General features: G+C 44.9%; 1 protein-coding gene across 2 annotated transcripts in view; it reads left to right on the top strand.

The window, feature by feature from the left end:
• Positions 1 to 20,180, top strand: part of KCNK10 (potassium two pore domain channel subfamily K member 10) — a 180,948-nt gene that overhangs the window by 94,217 nt on the left and 66,551 nt on the right. For both annotated transcript variants that reach the window (XM_050795868.1, XM_050795866.1), the window contains one exon: positions 5,754 to 6,103. In XM_050795868.1, coding sequence (XP_050651825.1) covers positions 5,754 to 6,103 — 350 coding nt within the window. The remainder of the gene's footprint in view (positions 1 to 5,753; positions 6,104 to 20,180) is intronic.

The raw sequence follows: 20,180 nt of genomic DNA on the forward strand, positions 1-20,180 counted from the left end.
TCACCATGCCTGGCTAATTTTTGTATTTTTAGTAGAGCCGGGGCTTCACCATGTTGGCCAGGTTGGTCTCGAACTCCCAGCGTCCCAAAGTGCTGAGATTACAGGCGTGAGCCACTGCGCCCAGCCAGGCAGATATTCTCGAGGAAACATTTTAAAATGAAAACTAGCAGAAAGGATGTTATCTTTCAACATTTCCTTTCTCATCACTTCTTGGCGGCACTTTTGCTGCCCAGTAGTCTTCTGTTGGAGCTGTGAAGTGTGATAGGCCATTACTTTATAGTTCCATTCATTATTGATACGTTGTGAAGGAAAGAGCTCCACCGCCATTCAGAAACTGAAGCAGTCAATCTCGTAGACTGGAAAACATTTTTATGCCTATTTGAAACAAATGTCATTCCTATTTTTTGGGATAAAAGGGCCCTTTCCCCCTGGAATTGCTGTGTTTCCTCTTCCTGTTCCTGCACTCTGCAGAACTGACTTCGAAGTCAGATGATTCCCTTCTTAATCTGGCTTCTCTCTTTTGGGCCGCTTAACCTTGACTTAGCCATTGAACCTGTCTGGGTCTCAGTTTCTTTGTCTGTGAAGTGGGGCTGTGTTGGGCATGAACATGCACCTACAGGCCTCTAACTGGAGGGAGTGTCGGTGATCAGGGCCCTGGCTGCTGCCCTGAAGTCCACGGCTGGGCTTGCACCGCGGGTCCATTGTTCCAGTCTCCTGCCAGCCAGTGTCTGTGCTCAGTAAGGATACCATGGTAGGATTGTTTCTGGGAGACGCAGGACTCCTCAGACAGCTGACTTCAGCTCGAGAACTCCTTGATGGGCTTGCTAAACTTCCTTAGGCTGGAGGATGCTTACCTCCTCCTTCCTTCTTTGCTTCTTTTTCCAGGGGTCAGACTTACATAGAATCTAGTGGCTGCTCTAGCCTCCCCAGCTCCCTCTCATTTTCTCTCACACATGCATTCCCCCTAATCAAATTCATGCACATTTCATCCCTTCTTGGCATCTGCTTCTGGGGGGACCTAGCTGGACTCATGCAATGTGATAATTCCTTGTAGTGAGGACCGAATGCAGTGATGGAAGCGGAATGTTTGTCAGAGTGACAGCATGAGTAAGTGCCCAGTAGGTCATCAGGGCTCCTGTCAACTTCACCACCATCAGCACCACCATCCTCATCACCATCTGGCCAAGTTTGCTTCTTTGTTGGTTCCAGGCACAGAGACCTCCAGTGGTTCATTCCAGGTCACAAGGCAACTTTGTATTAGGGTGAGAACAACTGTGGCTTCTAAGGAGAAGAAATGGATTAATGAAAATACCATTTAAAAATGTATCCAACTTGGCTGGGTACAGTGGCTCACATCTGTAATCCCAGCACTTTGGGAGGCTGAGGCAGGCAGATCACTTGAGGTCAGGAGTTCAAGATCAGCCTGGCCAGCATGATGAAACCCCGTCTCTACTAAAAATACAAAAATCAGCTGGGCATGGTGGTGCACACCTGTAGTCCCAGCTACTTGAGAGGCTGAGGCACGAGAGTAGCTTGAACCTGGGAGATGGAGGTTGCAATGAGCCGAGATCATGCCACCACTGCACTCCAGCCTGGGTGACAGAGCAAGACTCCATCTCAAAAAAAAAAAAAAAACAATAGGAAGGAAAAGAAAAAAATTTATCCAACTTAAGCACAATCCAGATCCATTTGTAGCCATTGAGATGTGCAGTCTTCTTTGCCAAAACAACCAACTCGATCTTTAGTGAAATGCACAAAAGGTTTTGTAATATTCTGAGATCTCTGCCTGTACTCTTGATATCTACAAATATACTCCAGCCAGTAGACCATTTGCTTTCCTGAGAACCCTGTGGATGTTTAGAAAAAAAGGTGATTGCTATTATTCACATGTCACAGTAAGCAAACAGAGAAACTAAGTGACGGTTTCGAGGTCATGCAGTCACTGATGAGTTTGGGACTAAAACTCTGGTTTTTGCTCTGATGTTTTGGAAGCTCAGGAATGGGTGGATTCTGTTCAGACTCTGCCCTCATGAACAGTCTTTTAGCAAACTGGCACCAGGACCTGGCCTGAAGAGACCTTTCTCAACCCCAATTCTGCCCAGCTTCAGGGGTGCTAGAAGCTTGGGAAGCATCCATGATGCAGGCCAGTGGAGGAGACCAGCCTCCACTCACCTCCATGCTTATGCCATTGCATATCGGCTGATGTAGCTTTCAGCTAATGTTGGTTACCTGGTGCTGTGGAGCACATTCCTTAAGCTGACTGGCAAGCCCCTGAGGCTGGGAGGGACTGTGCCTTATCCCAACCATACCACACCCCTTTGTGCCCATTCAGCATTAAATAAATGTATTTATTTATTTGTTTGTTTGTTTGTTTTTGAGACAGAGTCTTACTTGTCGCCCAGGCTGGAGTGCAGTGGCGCGACCTGAGCTCACTGCAAGCTCCGCCTCCCGGGTTCACGCCATTCTCCTGCCTCAGCTTCCGAGTAGCTGGGACTACAGGCGCCCGCCACCACGCCCAGCTAATTTTTTGTATTTTTAGTAGAAACAGGGTTTCACCGTGTTAGCCAGGATGGTCTTGATCTCCTGACCTCGTGATCCGCCCGCCTCGGCCTCCCGAAGTGCTGGGATTATAGGCGTGAGCCACCACCTCCGGCCGCATGAATGTTTGTTTTTGAGAGTGCTGGTGATTCCGATGGGGCTTTTGTGTGAAGGAATTATCACCACCACCAGAAAACAACATTTGCTCTATGCCAGGCACTATGCCAAGAAATTGAGATCCAATGATTAAAAGATGAACTTTCTGACTCCAAGAAGCCGGTAGGCTAGTGGGGAAGACCGGCACGCTGAGCCTGCCTGGAAGAGCCCAGGACGACTTCATAGAGGAGGTGGCTTTTGGCTGAGACTGAAGAGGATGGGAGTTTTCCAGGCAGATGAGGGTGGGGAAGGGGTAACTGGCTGAGAGGACAACACCTGCAAAGGTGTGGCGCTGTGAACGGAGCACTGCTGTGTTTGAGGACCTGCTTTCAGTATTGCTGGAGTGCCAAACTGTTTGCCATTTGACGCTGCTCATCCACGTTGTCTGTGTGGTTTGGATGTGCCAGCATTCCTTCCACCCTTCATTCACTTATTCCACCATCATTGATTGTCTACGCACCATGTGCTAGGCACTGTGCAAAACACTAGGGATGTAGAGGTGAGGGGTAGACAGGGTGCCTGCCCTCATGGAGCTTTCTGTCTAATGGGAGTGCTGGACAAGGGTGCAGGCTCTATTAGCAGCACAGCACAGTGAGTGCTGGGCAAGGGAGAAGTATTAGTGTGTTCTCCTGCTGATAATAAAGACATACCCAAGACTGGGTAATTTATAAAGGAAAGAGGTTTAATGGACTCACAGTTCATATGGCTGGGGAAGCCTCACAATCATGGTGGAGGGCAAATGAGGAGCAAAGTCACATCTTACATGGCAGCAGGCAAGAGAGCATGTGCAAGGGAACTCACCTTTATAAAACCATCAGATCTTATGAGACTTATTCACTATCATGAGAACAGCACAGGGAAAAGCCTGCCCCCATGCTTCAATTACCTCCCACTGGGTCACTCCCCCAACATGTAGGGATTATGGGAATACAATTTAAGGTGAGATTTGGGTGGGGACACAGCCAAACCATATCAGGACACCTGAACTAATGGAGGGAAGATTAGTTTCCTGGGGCTTCCATAGCAAATTGCCACACATATAGTGGCTTAAAGCAACACTAATTTATGATTGTATGGTTCTGGAAGTCAGAAGTTCAAAATCAGCCTCACTTGGCCAAAATCAAAGGGTAAGCAGTACAGGTTCCTTCAGGAGGCTCTAGGGGAGGATCCTTCCCTTGCCTTTTCCAGCTTCTAGAAGGACCACATTTCTGGACTCAAGGCTGCATCACTCCAACCTGTGCTTCTGTCCTCATATCCCCTCTCTCTCGTGTCCTCCTGCTTCCTTCTTATAAGAACTCTTGTCATTATATTGAGCCCAACCATGTAATCCAAGGTCTTCCCCCATCTCAACATTCTTAATCACATCTGCAAAGTCCCTTTTGCCATGTAAGATAACATCCATCTATGTCTTGGGGATTAGGATGTGGACCTCTTTGTGGGCCATTATTCTACCTGCTTCCAAGGCAGGAAGAGAGAAGGTGCTCCCGGAAGTGATATTTAATCTGAGATTTCTGGGTCAGAAACGAGATACACATGGAAGCAGGGAGGCCCCTTGGGAGGCTGCTGGGCTGGTCCAGGCAAGATGTGATGGTGGGCAGGATGAGGCTGCTGGCCACAGGGGTGGGGGAAGGCCCAAGGGATGAAATACAGTGAGGAGGCAGAATGCATGGGAGATGTGGGCAGTGGTAAAAGAAAGCCACCCAAGGCAAGGCTCACCTCGGCATCAACAGGAGCAAGGGGGAAAGTGAATGCAGCGTCTTTGGGGAAAGGTTAGCAAGAGCATAATGCCCAGGTTGTTGATTCTAACGTATAGCTCTTTCAATCAAGATTCCAGACAATTTTGCGTTTGTGTAAATCCGAGGGAAATTTAACATGGAGTGATTTTATTGGATTGGATCATACGCCATAAAAGACGGACGTTCAGCTCGGTTTCCAAAGAGAGAAACTGATTCCGAGGGCCTAGGAGGAGAGGCAGATGTTTACAAACTTAGATTCTTCTAAGCCACCACCCTTACAGCCAGGTGGTTTGAACGGGGAGTAACATGGCCTGCGTTTTGACTTTTCCAACAGTGATTGATCAGTTCAACTCCCCGCTGGAGTGGAGCTCTTTACCCCACTTAGGTAATTAGGTTTATCATCTCCTAATACCTTCTTTACACAACAGCCAGCCTGCACCATGACAGAGACTATAATAAGAATTGGAATAATAAAGGGAGAAAAACACCGAAGTACGATGGCCGTTCATTGTTGCACGAGACATTTCTGTGACGCCTGATAGCATTGCGTGTGCGTCACAACCCCAAACTTCCTGCCATCGCAGAAAAGCCTCCAGCTGACCCTATTTATTTCCAAAGTAATGAAATTACCCTACCGAGAACAGGGACCTTAGAGAATTCTATGTGTTTCAAAAACCAGGAAACATTTTCTTTCCAATGACATCTTATTGGAAAACAATAGAAGAAAAATTATATTACTAGTAGATCAGGAGTGATTATGCCTAAGTCACATCTTCTATTAAGATATGACAAGCTCATCCTTTTTTCCTTTGTTTTGTGACAAGAGGACTTTTTAAGTCTCTAGACGTTCATCTCTTCTCTGCTCTTGGTATCACCACCCCTTGGTACTTAGATAGAGTAGTTGGGTAGCCCTCTCCTATTTACTTCCTCTCCAAGTTCAACAACATGTTTGTTTTTAAATCTGGTGATTTGTTGTGTTTCTTACACATTGTTTCAACAAGGAAGCTAAGGGAGGAGGTGAATTACAAATGACAGAGAGACAGCTTTCAATTTGGACCCTTGTAGAAAAATGTAAGCATTTATAACTCAGTTTATACTTTATTATTATTTTTTTAACTGGGACTCCTGGTGCTTATCTTTTAGAACTCAAATGGGTACCTAGCAACTGATCACATTTCCTAACCGCAGGCTTGGTGACCCAGTGTTCCATCCTCACATTTGAAAGCTGGCTCAAAGAAGACATCGGTGCTTTGTTTCTGACATGTTTTGTATTTGTTTATAAACAAACTCTCTTCTTCTTTATCCCCCACCCTGACTCCTCAGTGGCCGTTCCCGCAGCAGCACCGGTGTGCCAGCCCAAGAGTGCCACTAACGGGCAACCCCCGGCTCCGGCTCCAACTCCAACTCCGCGCCTGTCCATTTCCTCCCGAGCCACAGTGGTAGCCAGGATGGAAGGCACCTCCCAGGGGGGCTTGCAGACCGTCATGAAGTGGAAGACGGTGGTTGCCATCTTTGTGGTTGTGGTGGTCTACCTCGTCACTGGCGGTCTTGTCTTCCGGGCATTGGAGCAGCCCTTTGAGAGCAGCCAGAAGAATACCATTGCCTTGGAGAAGGCAGAATTCCTGCGGGATCATGTCTGTGTGAGTCCCCAGGAGCTGGAGACATTGATCCAGGTGAGCAGGGGGTGAGTCGACCTTAGACCAACTGGTGGGGTGGATGGCAGTGTTGGTTTTATCTTCTGGGTCTCAAGTCTTGCTTTCAGTTGAGAGGCTCCTGGTGGTCATGGAAGTTATCTCCGGGGAGGTGACATGTGAGCTGAGACCTCCAAGAAGCGATAGTGAGGCATGTGACAGTGTGGGGGAAGGAGGGTCTGTGTTCTGCATCTTGTCTTGGATGAGTGGTCAGAGGTGGCAGCAGGACAATGGACTTTGGATTTTCAAGTTCAAGCCCACCTGTGTGTGCTGATTAACTCCTTGGTTCTGAACTCTCTGTGGAATGCTGGGATAGAACCCAAAGAAGGAAAGAATTTTAAATATGCAGATTTAGAATAAGCAGGGATATATTAACCTGTCCAAGGTCCATGAAGATGAGGTAGAGAAGAGGCCACCAGGTGTGTGGGTGAAGAGGCTGTCAGTGGCCTGAGACAGCTGTTATAGTGGATTTATGGGGATGAAATAATATGGATCACAGTAGTAGTAATCATCAGGTTTGCTGTTTTTGAATACTTACTGTGTATCAGGCACTGTACTAAGGCCTTTACGCACCCTGGATATTAAGGAAAAAAGATTCATAGGAAAATGGAAGCAGAGAACTTGAACTGCAGCCTAAAGAAGCAAGGCAACACTTCTGGGCAACGGGTATGGGCTTTACAGGGGTGGCCTGTGGCAGTGAGGAGCTATAGGAAAGCCAGAGAGTCATCTAGAGGGCTGCGGTGCGAGGGACTGGATCAGGACGGTTGAGAAGTCCGGGAAGCCAAAGAGAAAAGCAGTTCCCATGAGGACGAAAGGGAAATGGTGGAGAGACCTGTTGGAGGGCTTCACCTTGGACTTGAAGGAGGAAGGCTGCCTCTGAGGCTGAAGTTGCACTTTCTATCCCAGACACCCTGCTGAACTACAAAGAGTGGGTTAATGTGAGGGAGAGTCTCATCTTTCTGGGGGCTCTAAAGTTTGGAAGGTGGAGGGATGGAAAAGACAGTTTTTACCATTCCTTCTGGCTCTGGGATGATGCACATTAAATTCTAGTGGCTGCAACAATCCAAGATAGTGTAGGATTCACCAGTCTGCGCTGTTTTAGTATTTATTTATTTCCTACCATACCAACAGAGTAGGGGAATTCTGATGCTACTTATGATCTAGCACCTTCATAGCAATCATATTCTTGTCAGTTAGTTTTAATAATGACTTGACTCTTAAATAAGTAGAAATACAAATTCTTCCCTTCCTGGGAGTAAATATGATTTCATAACTATGCCCTATAATTCTTCTCAAAAAAATAAAATGTTAAAAATCCAAGGGTAGCATTTCATAGAACTGTTGCATAGGGAGTCAGTTCTCCGAATGGCTTTGTCTTTTGTTTTCTTTTTCTTTTTTGAGACAGGGTCTCATTCTGTCACTTACGCTGGAGTGCAGTGGTGTGATCATGGCCCATTGCAGGTTCAACTTCCTGATCGAGGTCTCAACTGATCCTTCCGCCTCAGTCTCCCGAGTAGCTGGGACTACAGGCATGTGCCACCATGCCTGGCTAATTTTTGTATTTTGTTTGCAGAGACAGGATTTTACTATGTTGCCCAGGCTGGTCTTGAATTCCTAGGCTCAAGTGATCTGCCTGCCTTGGCCTCCTAAAGTGCTGGGATTACAGGTGTGAGTCACCACGCCCATCCCTTTTTTTCTTTCATGGGAAAATGCTACCACATTTGCAGTGATGAGATTTTTGTACTAATCAGTGCCAGATTTAAAGCCTAGCATGCTATAGAGAATGGAAGAAACAATTCTGGAGTAGTTTTAAGTAGGAGTATAATTACACTTATACACATTGTTGTGATATGGGGTAGGATCCTTTTTAATTAGTTGTAAGACATGTAATAATAACCTGATAGGTGATCTGAAGTGAATCTAGTATCGTGCGTGAGTTTTCCTTCTTTAGGCCGTAAGATCTTGAAGAAAAGGAATGCATTGTCTTATCTTTACCTCCATGTGTGACCTATGCTTTGCTTTGCCTCTAATTATTGCCCAATAGATAAATGTTTTTAGAGCAAGATATCAAAGTAAATTGTAGAACACTGGTGATGTCACAACCTATGTGAGCTTATCCATGCATTTGTTGATTAGTTCAACATTTCTGGATTTCCCATTCTTTAACCCTCTTCTTTATGAGAGAGCTCAGAGACCTGAATGAAGGACAGGATCGGGGACCGTGGAGGTCCTAATTCTGATGCTGCCATTAAGACTTGTGCCCTGTTTTGACCTCAAAGATTTCTCTGTGAAATGAGATAGGTGTGTGCATGTGTGTGTTTGTGTGAATGTGTTTGCACATACACACATGTGTGTGCATTTAAGATAATTTTATAACAATTTAAAAAGCTACTCTTTATTAGGCACCTGTTATGAGCTGGGCATCATATACCCATTATCTCATTTAATCTTATCAACAACACTCTTAAGTTTATATCATGATTCCCATTTTACAGGGGAGGAGACATCAGTTTCCTTAAAGAGGAACTTTCCAACCACCGAAGTGGTAGAGCTGGCAGTCAAAGCAAGGTTGGACTGACTGTACACTCTCTCATCTAAATAGTCTACAGGCCCTTTAAGGAGGTCTTGGTTTATAATAGGCTCCAGTCTCTTTTAAACATGTGCTTTATGTTGAATGCTGTATTAGTCCATTCTCACTATAAAGAACCACCTGAGACTGAGCAATTTATAAAGAAAAGAGGTTTAATTGATGCACAGTTCCACAGGCTGTATAGGAAGCATGGCTTGGGAAGCTTCAGGAAACTTAAAATCATGGCAGAAGAAGAAGGGGAAGCAGGCATGTCCTATATGGCTGGAGCAGGAGGAAGAGAGAGTAAAGGGATGCTACACACTTTTAAACACCCGTATCTTGGCCTGGAGCAGTGACTCACACCTGTAATCCCAGCACTTTGGGAGGCCAAGGTGGGCAGATCACCTGAGGTCAGGAGTTCAAGACAAGCCTGGCCAACATGGTGAAACCCCATCTCTTCTAAAAATACAAAAATTAGCCAGGCGTGGTGGTGTGCGCCTGTGGTCCCAGCTACTAGGGAGGCTGAGACAGGAGAATCTCTTGAACCCTGGAGGCGGAGGTTGCAGTGAGCCGAGATCACACCACTGCACTTCAGCCTAGGCGACAGAGCATGACTCTGTCTCAAAACAAAAACAAAAACAAAAACAAACAACCAAACAAACAGATCTCATGAGAACTCACTCACCATCACAAGAACAGCAAGGGGGAAATCTGCCCCCACCATGCCCCTCCTCCAACATTGGGGATTACAATTCAACATGAGATTAGGGCAGGGACATAAATCTAAACCATATCCAACACTTTCCAGAATTTTAGTAGTCAAAAAGCATTAGATGGCCAGGTGTGGTGGCTCATGCTGGTAATCCCAGCAGTTTGGGAGGCCAAGGCGGATGGATTGCTTGAGTCCAGGAGTTCGAGGCCAGCCTGTACAATGTGGCAAAACCGTTTTGTACAAAAAAGTACAAAAATTAGATGGGTGTGGTTGCACATGCCTGTAGTCCCAGCTACTTGGGAGGCTGAGGTGGGAGGATCACCTGAGCCCGGCAAGTCGAGGCTGCAGTAAGCCATGATTGTGCCATAGTACTCCAGCCTGGGAAACAGAGTGAGACCTTGTCTCAATAAATAAATCATTAGAGTTCCTGGCTGCCTAACAGGAATCATTTCTGTTTCTTCTCCCTATACACATTGAGCATCAGTCGTGGACCTGGGATGCTTTTAGATTTCCATCTATTATGACTTAAAGACTCATCCTTGTGTTTATCTACAGTTTTTCTCACAATATAAGTTAAGCAGGTTTAACTGCGGAATCTGTGTCAAATCATTGCACCAAATCATTACGTTTTGCCCTTCAGTTCACTGATGAAAGGATGAAAGTGTCCATTCTTACAGACCAGGGAGCTTTCTCACACTTTATGCCTCTGAGCAGCACTGTAAATAGTGATCACAAGAAACACAGTATTTAAAAATAGTCTCTCTTCACATCTAGAAGGGTTTTCAGTGTGCTGTGTTTTAAGCTGGAAAGATAGTAAGTACTATTGTATCTCACCCAAGTCTGAAAGGAGTGACCGGTGGGTAGAAAGTAGATGGAAAGGATTTATTTTGTCATGTCTCTTGGCTGGATTGAGTGAACCCCTCATAAAGCCAAGCTGGAATGTGTACTTCATAGTATTAATAACCAAAATAGAGTACCCAGAACAGCACGATGCCCTCAAAATGCCTGCATAGCCTAGAAGAGCCGTAGCTCTTAGAGTCATAGTGGGGAGGGATTTTCTGACAAGTAAGACCACTTTATGGGGTACCGTCGGACTCCACAGGACAGTGGTGGGCCACTGTCCCTAAAGGTGAAGAAAGATGGGTTGCTCTTATGAAGGGGACATTCTCATCCATTCATTTAGTCATTCATTCATCCATCCATCCATTCACTCGTTCTCAGAATTGCTGCTGAACTCCTGCTGTATCAGGTAACATGCCGGGTGTTGGGGAGAGAAAGAAGACATGGCCGGGTGCTATGGCTCATGCCTGTAATCCCACCACTGTAGGAGGCCGAGGCGAGCGGATCACGAGGTCAGCTTAACCTGAGCTGGGGCTCAGCAGTTCAGCTCATAGAGGACACAAAAGATGCATCCATCTCTAGAATCTTACCTCTGAGATGTGAGGGAGTGTGCAGGCGATTGTAACTGGGAAACTTCCTACAGAGCTGGTGTAATAATAAAATAGAGCTACCACTTACTGATTGTTTACTTTCCTCTAGACTCTGTTCTAAGTGCTTGAATCCTCTAGCTCATTTAACTCTTGCAAGAAGCCTACAAAGTAGGTACTGTTTTTATTCCTTTTTTTAAAAACAGGGTCTTTCTCTGTCATCCACACTGGAGTGCAGTGGTGCAATCATGGTTCACTGTATCCTCGAACACCTAGGCTCAAGCAGTTCTTCTGCCTCAGCCTCCTCAGAATGTTTCTGAGGGCAGGTTGGTCCAGTCACCTCAGAGTGAGCAGGTTATCTTGCTCCTTGGAAGGCTGGCTTCTTCCCTGCCTCACTTCAGTCCCTGCCTCCAGCAAGTTACTGAAGTCCTCAGAGGCCTCTCCACCGTGAGATGGACACTGTCTGTTTGTGGGACTACAGGTGGATACCACCAGACCCAGCTAATTTTAAATTTTTTTTTTTTTTTTTTTTTTTTGGTAGAGACAGGGTCTCACTGTGTTGCTCAGACTGGTCTGAAACTCCTGGCCTCAAGCAATCCTCCCACCTCGGCCTCCCAAAGTGCTGATATTACAGGTTTGAGCCACCATGCTCAGTCCAAAGTAGGTTCTATCATCATCATCTCATTTTATGGATCAGCAAATAAATCCCAAGAAGTTAAATAACTTGTCCAAGTCCAGACAGCCAATAAGCGATTAAACTGGGATTTGAGCCCCAGGAAGCCAGACTCCAGAGCCCACACAACGGAACCCTTGTGCCATATTGCTCACTTGCATCAATGGTGAGTATCCCCTCACTGACATGTAGACCTCTTCGTAAAGCTTTTACTCCAAGGAAAAGGCTGGAGGGAGAAGGAAACGTGATTCAAGAAAACTGGGTTGTCTGGCATGGTGCTATGGCACTCCACATGGGGAATATTGTATTTTCAAAGAAAGGGTGTGTTAGAAAGGGAATGATCATGGACATTACATCAGATAGACTTGGTCCCTTAACGACACTAAACCTAAGGCTCCTCCTCATATTAAAGGGATCACAGTCCTCATTCGGATGATTGTGGGGAGTGAGTGAACCTAGCAGAGTGGCTGGCATGTCACTGGCATTTAGGAAACGCTATTTCCTTCCCCCATCTGTCTTTCTTCTCTCAAGCGAACTGAGTAGACAAAAGATAATTGTACCTGGAGTACTCGCATTTCTTTGGCAGTAGAATAAAGTAAATTAAATGTAGTTTTGAAGTTGAGGTTTCCATGAATTTGATTTGGCGGTCACTCTGTCCCAAGAAAGCCTTTATCTTTGACATCCTCACATGCCACAATTGCTTATCTCCCCGTTCCCAGTGCAATTGTCCTAGAAGCTTCTGTACTGACTAGTCTTGGAGAAAGCCACAAAACATTCATCTTTTGTGATCCTCAAAGAATAAAATCGTGAGGAGCCCTCACTGACTGACGGGGAAGTGAAGAATGAATGCTTCGGTTTGCAGGGATGATGATGTGCAGCAGTCTTTTTTCAGGGTATGAAACAATCCCAGATGTTTTAAGATCTTGAGTGTCTTCAGAGGAGCTCGAGTGGTCTCATGGCTGCCATTTCTTCTGGCCATAGCCTCGCTGAAGGGAGTAGCATTTCACAGGAGTGGGTTTAGGGTTGGATGAGGCGCCCATCGGGAAGGACATGGGATTTTTCATTCTAAGTGCCTTGCCGTAAAGCAAACGACAGGGGTCTATTCCTCTCTCTCTGGAGAATGTTTCTGGGAGCAGGTTGGTCTAATCCCTTCAGAGTGAGGAGGTTATTTCACTCCCTGGAAGGCTGGCTTCTTCCTTGGCTCACTTCAGTCCTTGACTCCAGCGAGAGGGGTCTCTCCAACATGAAACTGACACCGTCTGTTCGTGATAGTTTCTCTGAAGAAAGTCCCGGGGCTTTCATCTGCTTGGCTGGCGCTAGGTCTGGAACTGCTTGGAGCATGAGCCTTTTAGGGGGGTCTCTTCCCATCGGTTTTCTCTCTCTCTCTCTCCCCGACTGCTCCAGTGACTCTTTATGTTGGAGAACAGGAACTTGACCATTGGTTTTCGCTTTATGACCTCTCTGGGATTCCCTGCTTCCGCCCCCAAGATGGCGTCTCACTCTATTGCCCAGACTGGAGAGCAGTGGTGAGATCTCAGCTCACTGCAACCTCCGCCTCCCGGATTCAAGTGATTCTCCTGCCTCAGCCTCCCGAGTAGCTGGGATTACCGGCCTGCTTCACCACCCCAGCTAATTTTTGTATTTTTAGTAGAGACAGGGTTTCACCAGGTTGGCCAGGCTGGTCTCAAACTCCTGACCTCAGGTGATCTGCCTGCCTCAGCCTCCCAAAGTGTTGGGATTATAGGCGTGAGCCACCGTGCACGCTCAGGACTTTTTTTTTTTTAACGCTTTCCAAATAGAGCCTCAGATACTTTGCTCAGTATTTAGGCCTTAGACTGTGTTTGATGCGTATTATTTGGCACCATTTATTATTTTTTTCATTAAAAAAATTAAAAAATAACATATAATAATTGTATGTATTTATGAGGTACATAGTGATGTTTCCATACCTACAATGTATGGTGATCAGATCAGGGTAATTAGCATATTCATCATCTCAAACATTTATCATTTCTTTGTGTTGGGAATCTTCAATATCCTCCTTCTAGCTATTTGAAACTTTATACTAGATTGTTGTTAACTGTAGTCATCCTGCATATAGAACACTAGAATTTATTCCTGTTATCTTGCTGTAATTATGTCCCCTTTAACAAATCCTTCCCTATCCCCCCCTCCCCTGACTCTTTCCAGTTAGCATCATTTATTAGGCACTGATTCTGTGCGAGCTGGTGCTAGAGAGTTTACATATATTACTTATATTACTTAGCTTCATTTGCCTCTCGCCATTGCACCAAGAGGTGGCCACTGTTGCTGCCCCATTTTACAGAGTGCAAAGTTCTTGTAGCTAGCTAGTGACCAAAGTAGGACTTGAGTCTAGTTAGATCTCTCTGACCCCAGAGGCCACGCTCTCTTAATCATACTCTCCTTGGCTTGACACAGTGGGCTTAGAGAGTACATAAATGAAACAAGACAAATTCGTCTTGATGAAGGGAAAACCCACTTGGATGACATGATGAGAAGGCTCCTTTGTGACAGTTAGTGCTTGCCTTCTAACACAGAGCTCTGTCTCTTGTCCTCTCCCTGTATTTGTAAGCTTTCTGACATACAGAGAGCCTCCATGATGAGGCTAGGGTGCCAGACTGTTGGCCTCTGGCTTACTGACTCATTTTATTGGCTGTGCTCCTTGGGCCTGACTCCACCATGCTTTAGTGGAGAAGGATTTAGTCTAAGATGTGGGCAGTGGCATGTGAGGAGTGGGCACCGTGCTGTGGTCCTGGGTGTGAACCTTTGATGTTGTCATGGCAAACAAAGCTGCTATTCCTCAGATGAGAGGGCAAGAGATTATGAACTGCCAAAATGTCCTCTCCATACCCAAGGAGATGTTGGGTAATTTGCATGACCCATAAACATTTCCCAAGACCGTGGCTCTGCTCTCCTGCCAAGACCGTGGTTCTGCCCTCCTGCCAAGACCCGAGTCACTCACTTGCTCACTCACTTACTCATTTGTTCACTCGCTCATTTATTCTTTCATTCAACAAACTTGATTGCCTACTGTGCTAGATGCGGGGATGTAATAATGGCGAATAAAAGACAGACATGGTCCCTGCCTTCTTGGAGCTTATAGCTAGGAGAACCAAATGTTCCAGGTTTTGTGGTTCTGGAGTAATTGTTAATAGTGCCCCTTTCCCTCTCAAAAGTGTCCTGGGGCTGGGCGTGGTGGCTCATGTCTATAATCCTAGCATTTTTGGAGGCTGAGGCAGGCAGACTCTTGAGCTCAGGAGTTTGAGACCAGCCTGGGCAACATGGCAAAATCCCGTCTATATTAAAAACAAAATGTCTTGGTTTGAAAGATAAAATATGGGATTATAAATCATGCTGCTATAAAGACACATGCACACGTATGTTTATTGCGGCACTATTCACAATAGCAAAGTCTTGGAATCAACCCAAATGTCCATCAGTGACAGACTGGATTAAGAAAATGTGGCACATATACACCATGGAATACTATGCAGCCATAAAAAAGGATGAGTTCATGTCCTTTGTAGGGACATGGATGCAGCTGGAAACCATCATTCTCAGCAAACTATCGCAAGAACAGAAAACCAAACACCGGATGTTCTCACTCATAGGTGGGAATTGAACAATGAAATCACTTGGACTCTGGAAGGGGAACATCACACACTGGGGCCTATTATGGGGAGTGGGGAGGGGGGAGGGATGGCATTGGGAGTTATACCTGATGTAAATGACGAGTTGATGGGTGCTGACGAGTTGATGGGTGCAGCACACCAACATGGCACAAGTATACATATGTAACAAACCTGCACATTGTGCACATGTACCCTAGAACTTAAAGTATAATAATAAAAAAAAAAGAAAGATAAAATATATGGTGACTCTACTTATAGACAGTGGGAGAACCAAACCTTATGCATGTTCTTACACAAATAATTGCAACTGAAAGCCAGATGAAAGTTGCAGAGGAGAGGGAGCTAGAGCTATGGGATACCCGAAGAGGAGAACTGATTTAATAAGACAAGGATTCCAGGCAGAGGGGGCTGAGTCAAGGCCCTGGATGGGAGGAAGCAACATGCCATGGCTGAAGACTTGAGAGAAGTGAGCAAATGTGGCCAAAGGGCATTTAGCAAAGGGAACTTAGAAAGCAATTTGGCTGGAGACAGGCAGGAGTCAAACCACGCAGGGGTTGATTTTGAATTTTATCTTAAGAGTACTGTGAAGCTTACAGTTATGTTTTCAGCAGCAGAGTGATAGGATCTGGTCAATCAGTACATTGCCATTTTGGTCCTTCATATGGGTTTACCAAAGGGTTTTATGTTATTCATTCGTTAATTCAATGACTCAACTAAATGGAGCGACAACTGTGGCACTCTGCTAAGTGTTTTGCTCTGGACTTCTGAACTGAATTGTCCTCAGTGGTGCCAAAACTCAACTCTTGCAGAAAACCTTTATGGGCCCTTTATGTTGGGTCATGTCCTGCTTGGCCCCATTTGCCCTACACTCGCTAGTTGTCCTACACTCGCTAGACTCTCTTGGGTGACCTTCGCTTTTCTCTGTCCCCTTCCCATGACTGTGAGCTCTTTGAAGTTGAATCTGTGTCTTTTATCACTATATCCCTTCTGCCTGGCACAGTGGCTGGCCAATAGAAGATGCTAAAGGGTTGAGGAATGAAGGAATGGTGGTTTTTGTATCTGGTTTTATTTTTTTATTTTTTTATTTTTAGACAGAGTCTTGTTCTGTCTCCCGGGCTGGAGTGCCTTGGCGTGATCTTGGCTCACTGCATCCTCCACCTCCCAGGTTCAAGCAATTCTTCTGCCTCAGCCTCCCTAGTAGCTAGGACTACAGGCATGCACTACCACACCCAGCTAATTTTTGTATTTTTAGTAGAGATGGAGTTTACGATATTGACTTGGCTGCTCTCGAACTCTTGACCTCGTGATCTGCCCGCCTCGGGCTCCCAAAGTGCTGGGATTACAGGCATAGGCCACTGTGCCCAGCCTTTGTATCTGTTTTGAAGATCAAGAGACCTTCATTTAGAACCTTCACAGAAGGAAAGCAAAAAATTCTTTTATTACTACGTTAAACAAGTCCTTTCTTTTTGGTCTGGTTGTCAATAGTACTTCTCTGGATCCACCTCCTGGATTCAAGTGATTCTCCCGTTTCAGCCTCCTGAGAAGCTGGGACTACAGGTGCATGCCACCACACCCAGCTAAGACAAAAACTCACCTTTTTGTCATCTTTATGCATGAGCAGATTCTCTTGGTATCTATAGCCGTCAAAACTTTACATATTTCCATATTTAGGGACATAAGAAGTTTTAGGAAAGCAGTGTGTTGGAAAGCACAGCACCTGAGATGTTCATGGAAATCCTTGTTGTGACTTCAGAGTGCAGATCCAGAGCAGCCTTTGTCGGCCCTGGGCCATCCCCTATTTCAAGCAGCCTTTTGTCCAGGAAGTTTAGGTAGCAGCTCAGGCAGCAGGTGAGCTCTGGAGAATGCAGATTCGGGTTCTTTGAACCCAGGGGCACAACTCTGAGTTGAAGTGACTCCTTTTGGTTGTTGCTTTGAATTCAGTAAGAGCTGCCCTTTCACCAGCAAAGCAGTCACACAAAAGATGCGTCAGTGTGTGCAAGATCAGGCCTGCAGCCTCCAGCCTGTGTCTACAGGCCTCCGAGTCATTATTATTACTGTTTCTATCCCTGGGGTTATTGATTTCATCACTGTTCAGTGAAGGAGATCTAAAGCTTTTAAGCCAGAAATTAAAGAGGTAATGGAAATTGGCATGCCACTGGAAAATGAATTTGCAAATGAGAATTCAAAGTTCTAAAAAAACTCCCATAAAAATAAAACCAAAACCCAGAAGTGAATGCTCCTGTGACTGCATTTTTATACAAATGTGCATGGTTTGTTCTCGTTTAGAGGGTTGCTGTATACATTATGGAATAATGAGATTCTGATGGTATCTGGTTCCTACAATTGCTCTTATTACTTATCACAATAAAATGTATTCATTTATATAACTAATACTTACTTAGTACCTATCATGAAGCAGGTGCTGTGTTTGGCTCTAGTGATTAAAAAATAATAAAAATGCAAGATGCTGCCACCCTGTCCTCAAGGAGCTTGAAGTTCAGTATTAATTATATCACTAGCTAATTCTGGCATAGTGCTTACTGTGGACAGGAACTGCTCTAAATGCTTTATGTGTAGTAACTCATTTAAATATTACAGTGATCCTATGAAGTGGGGTAAGCAACAGAGGAGCAGAGAAGTTAAATAATTTGCCCAAGCTGAAGTGAGAGGTGGAACTGTGATCCAGCCAAGGCAGTCTGGCTCTAGAATCCATGCTTTTTAGCCATGATGCTCTACTCTAGTGGATAGTTACAGCCCAGTATGACTGGTTCTAGAAGACAAGGAATCACTCAGGTCCTTAGTCAGGACAGAGCAGGAGTCTCTGACTCAACTTATGGGACCCCCAAGAGGATCTTCATTGACCTGTGAGTCAACTGCAGAGAGTCATGATTACTTCCTGGTTGTCCTTTAGAGTGACAGGGCTTTGTGTCTCAACATAAGGTGTTGAGGCTGGATCCCTTTTCGATCTAAAACCAATGTCCATGGATTATCATTCAGGTCTACAATTAAGAGAACCTTATCACTTTATATTGGGAACATTTATTTTTCCTTCCTTCTCTTTGGAAATGGGCAGAAGAGATGAAAAGCCTGCTGGTGCAGCTTAGCTTTACTGAGTAAGTGAGTGTTTAATCTTTTGTTTTTTTACAAATGGAGATAAGAAATACAAATGATGACTTCTCTATGCTGTCCTTTGTTTTTAGTTGGAAGAAGGTGACATGACAGATGAGCTTTAGAAAAATGTTTAGAAGCTGAACAGAGCACTATTTGTGGAAGGTAGAAGGCTAGAGTTAAAAGAGAGGACTTTTAACCAGCCTTAGCTCTGACACTTCCTAACTACTATAACCGTGGACAAGTTACTTCTGTTTTTCTGCAGTCTCACTTGTAAAATGGGACTAGTAATAGAATCAGTGATTACAGGATTTTGTGAGGACTAAATAGGATAAGAAGGCAGAGTCTGGCACATTGCAAGTGCTGGCAGCTGTGATTAATTTTAGGAGTATTCTAGAACTTTCCCTGAAGTTTCTAGCGTTGTCTCCACTTCCTTGTTTCTCCCCCTATCAAACTATGCTCACAGGAGATTTGGTGACTCATTCTTAAGGAGGCACAGAGAATGATTTTTTTTTTTTTTTTTTTTTTTTTTTTTTTGGTACGGAATCTTGTTCTGTAGAGGGCAGTCTTGTTCTGTGGGGGTTGGAGTACAGTAGCACGATCGTGGCTTACTGTAGCCTCTGCCTCCTGGGCTCAAACGATCCTCCCACCTGAGCCTCCTGAGTGGCTGGGACTTCAGGCACGCACCACCATACTTGGCTAATTTTTGTATTTTTTGTAGAGATGGGATTTTGCCATGTTGCCCAGGCTGGCCTTGAACTTCTGGGCACAAGCAATCCTCCTGTCTCAGCCTCCCAAAGTATGGGGATTACTGGCGTGAGCCACTATGCCCAGCTGGAAATGAAATCTTAATTTGTGATTAATATTAATGACTCAAAAGCAACAAAAAGCCCTAAGTAAACAGCTACAATAAAAACAAGATAGCAGAATCTTCTCTCTTTCATGATGTTATTGATCATATAAATATTAAATTTCAGGCTCTGTTCAATGCAATGACAATGGAAGGAATAGTAACCTTCCATTTAGTGCACTGTGTAATGAATCAGAATTCCTGTAGCTGCTTTTGTAGTCTAGTACAGTTTGTTTTTTAAATAGAAATTGGATAGACCCACTTTTAATGGGAATGATCTCAAGTGCAGAGAGAGCAAGGCATATATCAAACACACTCCTCAGGACCAGGGCAATTTTTCAACATCAGTTGGCAAATTTGTTATTCAGCCTGTAGAGCGTGAGTCCAAACTGAGATGAAAGAGTGACAGCTTGTTGGTCTGAAAGTTTATTGATCATATCAAAGTATACACATCTATCCCTGATTCCTTAGTGGACTTGATACTTTCCTTATGGTTTAAAATTTATCTTATTTCTTCCTTCCATATAGTCAGAGAGAGACAGAGGAAATGCATTCTCCATCATAAGGCACAATTTGGAAGGTAAAAGAGTGCCCCCAAATATGGCCTGGTCTCGTAAGATAATATTTAGATAGATTAGTCATTAGTGAATACCCTAGATGCTAATGAATTGAGTCTCAGAAATCCCCATTGTAAGGGAGTAACTGGTGGTAGCAAGGAAAGCTAGTGTGTCTAAGACCATATGCCATGAGCAAGCATGCTAGCCCACCCTGGGTTTCTCTCTCCTCTGCTCCCAACAGACTCTCCACTTGCCCTGTCCTTTCTGCCCGTGGCCTTCACTTTAGATTTATAACCAGGCTGTAAAGTTCTGATGAAAACTTACTGCCTGGCTCCCTGAGGACCTGAGGAAAGGCTAATATTTGCAGTAGGAAATATTTGGCCAATATTTTTCTAATATACTCCAAAATAATATTTGCAGTAGGTGTATTTTCCTACTTAGGGCAGTAGGAAAATACACGTCATTGTGATATCCACCACAGCACTTAAGGTGCCTCTTTCTTTGCCTTTT

This window comes from Macaca thibetana, chromosome 7, assembly GCF_024542745.1.
Source record: "Macaca thibetana thibetana isolate TM-01 chromosome 7, ASM2454274v1, whole genome shotgun sequence".
Lineage (NCBI taxonomy): Eukaryota > Metazoa > Chordata > Mammalia > Primates > Cercopithecidae > Macaca > Macaca thibetana.